At 66.1% G+C, this 4942-nt stretch overlaps 2 protein-coding genes across 3 annotated transcripts in view; both read right to left on the bottom strand.

The window, feature by feature from the left end:
- Nucleotides 1-1112: 1112 nt before the first annotated feature.
- Nucleotides 1113-3324, bottom strand: LOC104832593 (intercellular adhesion molecule 3-like). Of its 2 annotated transcripts, none has more exons than XM_010568849.1 (5): nucleotides 2977-3324; nucleotides 2316-2686; nucleotides 1949-2233; nucleotides 1497-1757; nucleotides 1113-1325 (listed from the first exon to the last, which is right to left on the bottom strand). In XM_010568849.1, exons 2-5 carry the CDS (start codon nucleotides 2443-2445, stop codon nucleotides 1204-1206), a joined length of 798 nt encoding a protein of 265 aa, XP_010567151.1. In that variant the 5' UTR covers nucleotides 2446-2686; nucleotides 2977-3324; the 3' UTR covers nucleotides 1113-1203. The 2 variants fall into 2 exon arrangements, with proteins under 2 accessions (XP_010567151.1, XP_010567150.1); XM_010568848.1 differs by having other exon boundaries at nucleotides 2316-2579.
- A 103-nt stretch (nucleotides 3325-3427) lies between these two features.
- The window catches only part of MRPL4 (mitochondrial ribosomal protein L4), a 2073-nt gene continuing 558 nt past the window's right edge, over nucleotides 3428-4942 (bottom strand). The window contains exons 3-8 of the mRNA XM_010568860.1: nucleotides 4672-4789; nucleotides 4473-4579; nucleotides 4259-4368; nucleotides 4065-4135; nucleotides 3673-3947; nucleotides 3428-3486 (exon numbers count right to left, since the gene is read on the bottom strand). Of these exons, the coding sequence (XP_010567162.1) occupies nucleotides 3802-3947; nucleotides 4065-4135; nucleotides 4259-4368; nucleotides 4473-4579; nucleotides 4672-4789 (552 nt within the window). The 3' untranslated portion in view covers nucleotides 3428-3486; nucleotides 3673-3801. The remainder of the gene's footprint in view (nucleotides 3487-3672; nucleotides 3948-4064; nucleotides 4136-4258; nucleotides 4369-4472; nucleotides 4580-4671; nucleotides 4790-4942) is intronic.

Here is a 4942-nt window from a genome sequence, read left to right as displayed (position 1 = left end):
GGGGGATGGGGCCCCGGCGCTGATGCCGCTGGTGGTGGAAGCGGCACGGCCACAGGGATGGGGGATGGTCCTCCCCAGCCACCATCACCAAGCCAGTGGGACGTGGACCCTGGTGCAGGATCCGGCCCCGGCGCAGGATCTGTCCCCTCCCATGCAGGACATGGCCTCTGTGCAGGATCCGGCCCCTCAGAGCAGGACACGGCTGTGGCCAGGATCTGTCCCCTGGACAGAACACGGTCCCCCTGGACAGGATATGACCCCCTCAATGTGGGACATGGCCCCTGTGCAGGATACAGCCCCCGGTGCAGGACAGGGCCACGCGCCAGGATCCCCACCATGGCCCCCGAGGCAGCTCCCGGCAGGAACGGACACTTGAGGTGTTTCCTGCGCCGCGGGGCCAGCCAGGGGCTGCCCCGGCGTCCCCCCACCCTGCCAACACATGGCGGGGCCACAGGGGCCCTCGGCTCCCGGCCACGTCGTACGCCAGGCACCAGCCTTTCCGTCCGGCCGTGCCACAGCTCTGCCCGTCCCCGGTTCCCTGTGCCAGGGGACAGATCCTGCCCTGCCCCTGCGCTGGTGCCCAGCAGCCCGACCCGGGAGCAGCAGCAGTGCCAGCCAGCCCCTGGCACGCTCACTGTGAACTCCAAGCCCTGCTGCACACTCGCTCCAAGCCCCATTGCACGCTTGCCATGAGTGCCAAACCCCGTTGCACACTCGCTGTGAGCGCCAAGCCCCGTTGCACAGTCGCCGCGAGCCCCAAGCCCCGTTGCACGCTCACCGTGAGCTCCAAGCCCCGTTGCACGCTCGCTGTGAGCTCCAGCTCCCAGGACCACCAGCACCCGACCTCAAAGTGAAGGTAGGGGCTGGCAGGATAGCAACGGCCACCCCAGCGCGCCCCACGTGTCCCTCTGCCCTCCCGCTAATGAGGGTGGCTCATTAACGCTCAGCCACATGAGTGCCAGGAAACGGCTCCACTCGGGCCATGCCCAGACCTGCCCCAGGATTTTCCCCTCGGAGCCAACACAGTGCCAGGGGCCGGGAGCGATGCCCAGAGCTGGCGCCTCACCCTCCCTTCCAACTCACCACCCTCGCTGAAGATCGGAGCTGGCAAAGTGGGAAAAGGTGGGGAAAAAATACACGGAGACATGGAGGAAATTCGCTCTTTGCTCCCACGTACGGCTTGGCAAGGCAGGACTAGCTGGGCTAGCTAGGCATCAGCTTCCAGCCTTGGGTGCGATAAAGCCACCAGGAGACGGCGACAACGGCCAGTACGGTGACCACGGCCAAGGTCACGACCACGGGGATCAGGGGGCTGCGGGAGGATCCTACGGGGAGAGGATGGGGTTGAGCCGGGCACCGGGACTGGCATCGCTGGGAGATGCCACCTCCATCACCTTCTTCATCGTTTACGCCCGCGCTGTGCCAACCCCTCACCGCAGCACCCAGCCCCGGTGCGGGACTGGGTGCCACCAGGTGCCACCGCAGGCACCCCTCACCTCGGAAGACAAGGTCGATGCTGGCAGCGCCGGCGCCGTAGTGGTTCTCGGCCAGGCAGCGGTAGGTGCCGTCGTGAACCCGTTGGGCAGCCGGGATGGTGATGGTGGTGCCGCCGTCCCACAGCTCCCAGCTGGTGTTGGTGGGCATCTCCCAGTGGAGCTGTGGTGGGGGGTTCCCCTCTGCCCGGCACATCACTGTGAGGTTGTCACCGGTGGTGAAGGTGGTCTGCGGTGCCCACACCTGGACATCGTGGGGGGCAGCTGGGGGGGGGGGGGGGGGGGCGGGGAATAAGCACCCAGAGCCTGGCTGGGTGCCCCTTCTCCTCCCCACCCTGATGCCAGAGACCACCCTGACCACGGGGCACCCAGGGTTCACGCCGCGGCACCGGCATTTCCAACCACGAGGGGTTTTTACGCCTCCCCCCCCCCCACGTCCCTGTCCCCAAACTCACCCCAGACCCACAGCGTAACCACGGCGCTGGCGTTGACCGTACGGCGCCCGAGCCGTAACACGGCCTCGCACATCACCTCCTGGCCGTGCTGCTCCAGCTGCGCCGTGAAACTCAACCCCACGGAGGGACCTCGGTGGGTGCTGGGGGGGAGCCCCCCACCCCACAGCGTCAGGTGGAGATTTGGGGGGTCGTGGGGGGAGACCTGGGCGGACGCGTTGCAGGTGACACGCGCCTCTTTGCCAGCCACCGTGTCACCCTCCAGGTAAATTTGGGGAGGCGAGAACCCTGTGGGGAAGGACAAGGAGGGGGTGGAGGTGACTGGGAGCGTGCCGGGACCCCTGTCCCCCCGCCGTGCCTCGGTCCTTACGGTAAGCGTGGAGGGTGGTCTTGGCGATATTCCGCTGCTGCCCGAAAATGCCGAAGCACTGGAGCTCCAAGCTCCAGCTGGTGACGTTGGGGATGCTGAGGGACACCCAGCCGGGTCCCTGCATCCCCATCTTGGTGGTGGAGACCTCCCAGTTCAGCCGGCTGTAGTTACGGCAAGAACTGGTGCAATTGAGGAGGAGAGAGCTGCCAAACTCCACCGTCGGTTCCTCGGGGTAGATGGACACCCGGCAAGGACCAGGGTGCCCTGGGAGAGGGCACCCTGTTACAGGAGGACCCGGTTGAGGTCCCAGCCCTGGGTGCGACCCCCCCAAAGAGGCATGGGCAGGGGATCCGGCACCCGGTAGCCATGTCCTGCCCGGAATGTGGCCAAATAAATAGCTGCTTGCACACTGGCACCCCCCCCCGCAATGCCTGTGGTGCTATGCCCGGCCCCATCGTACCCCCAAACCAGCACCATGGTGGGGGGCCGGCACCGGGGACCCCCCTTGGGATCCTCTAAATCACCCTCAGCCTCTTCCACCGCCTCGCTGGCAGGAAGCCCCATGCACCGGAACCCAACCGCAACACTGGCGGGGTCCCAGCGTCCCCAGTTTTCCCCTTTGTGAAGCCCAGGAAGGGCAGGGGGGGACACCCCAACTCACCCCCCGGCACGAGGAGGCAGAGTAAGGCCATCGCCCCCCAGGTCCGGCAGGGATCCATCATCCGGCTCCAATAAGCGCGGTGCTGCTGGCAGGCAGCAAGGGAAGCGTCGGTTCTTACCCCATTTCCTCCCTTTCCTCTGCAACTGGCCCCCGCCTTCTCACACCAGAGCCCTGGCTGGCAGTGGGGGGGGGGGGGGGGGGGTGGCGAAGCAGCCGGGCCCACCCTCCTCCTCCTCCTGCCTCTCCGGTGACACCCAGAAACCCCGACTGCCGTCCCCGGATAAGACCCAGAGAGACAAGCTCCCAACAAAACACTTGCCAGCTCTGGCAAACGATCCCGGCATGGAGCGGGGGGGGGGGGACGCCAGCTCTGCCCTTTGGCGGGGGGGGGGGGGGGGGGGGGGCGTCGTGCTGGGCTTGCTGCTGGGGGGGACACAGATCCCTCTGCCACGGTGGCCCTGAAAATCCCGGCCACCCACAGACACTGAATCCACACAGCACCCCACAGTCCTGCAAATATGGGGGGCCATAAAGGGACTGCAAATATGGGGGGAACGGGACTGTAAAGGGACTGCAAATATGGCAGGGGGGCTGCAAAGGGACTGCAAATACCGGGGGGGGGTGTCCAAAGGGAGGTGGAAGCAAACCACAACCCCCCCCAGGACAAAGAAAAGCCACAGCCTTGAGAAACCTCACTTTAATGGCCACGGCAGCGCGTGGTGCTCCCCCAAAAATCCTTTCCAAAGAGATGGGGGCTGGATTCTGCCAGGGGGGGGGCCAGATCCTGCCTGGGGGGGTGGTCTCACCCTGGCCGGGGAGGGGGGGCTAGGGGAAGTCACTGTAGGGCATGGAGAAGGGGTAGAGCGCCGAGTAACGGGTGTCGTGCCACAGCAGCTTCTTCTCCAGGAAGGTGACGGTGTCCAACGTGAGCACCAGCGTCTCATGCTTCAGCATGCTGTGCACATTGAGACCTGCAGAGACACGAGAAGCTGGTGCTTGGGGGGGTCCCCAAAAGGTTTGGGGGAATCCCTGACAGGTTTGGGGGGGGTCCCTGGGGACAGCAGCCGCAGTCACTGCAGAGCTCTCACCTAACGCTGGGATCAGGTTGATGGTTTTCAAACTGGCTGTGGCAGTTTCGATGTTCTCCGGCATCTTGTTGCTGGAAGAAAGTGGGTGAAATGACTGGGGGGGACACCCCCCGCCCCCCCAGAGCCCCTGGCAGCATGCAGGCAGCCCTGCCTGTCCCTGGGGCTCCCCACGTGCCCGTGCTGCCTGCACTCACACGTCGACGATGAGGACGGAGCGGCCCCAGTGCCGGTACTGTGCCAGGTCCACCAGATACTGGGGATCAGCAGTGGGTATCTCCAGGCTGTCGACGATGTGAAGGTCATCCTGTGAGGCGTGGGGGGGGGCAACACGTTGCTGGTGAAGGGGGGGGATGTCACTGCATCCCCAATCCCCCCGGGAGCCTCTCCAAAACACAGAGGACCTCGTACCTGCATCAGCTTCACCGTCAGTGCCACCTTCAGCCCCAGCACTCGCACCTTCATGGGCAGCATGTAGTAGTAGCTGGTGGGACCCCGCGGCCCGTGGGCGATGCCCCCTGTGAGGGGTCCCAGCTCAGTGACCCCCCCCGAGCCAGGCCGTGGCCCCCCCACCCCATCTGGGGGTCTCCTCCGACCCACAGCCACTCACCCCCGCGCCACAGGGGCGAGCGGATGCTGCCGTGCCGGGCTCGACCCGATCCCTTCTGCCGCCACGGCTTCCTGCCACCCCCCCGCACCTCCGCCCGCGTCTTCACCTTGGCGTAGCTCTGCGGGGTGGGGGACACACACACTGGGACAATCAGGGATGGGCCCCTCGTGACACCTCCGTCCCCCTCCCCACGCAGGGAAAGGGACCCAGGAGTCCTGGTCCCAACTGCCGCCTCTGCAACAAGGTGACAGGCTGCTGCCCTGTGACCCCC

The sequence above is a fragment of the Haliaeetus leucocephalus genome, unplaced genomic scaffold (assembly GCF_000737465.1).
Source record: "Haliaeetus leucocephalus isolate CR32 unplaced genomic scaffold, Haliaeetus_leucocephalus-4.0 Scaffold260, whole genome shotgun sequence".
Lineage (NCBI taxonomy): Eukaryota > Metazoa > Chordata > Aves > Accipitriformes > Accipitridae > Haliaeetus > Haliaeetus leucocephalus.
Note: the sequence above shows the minus strand (reverse complement) of the source record. Positions and strands in the feature narration are given on the sequence as shown.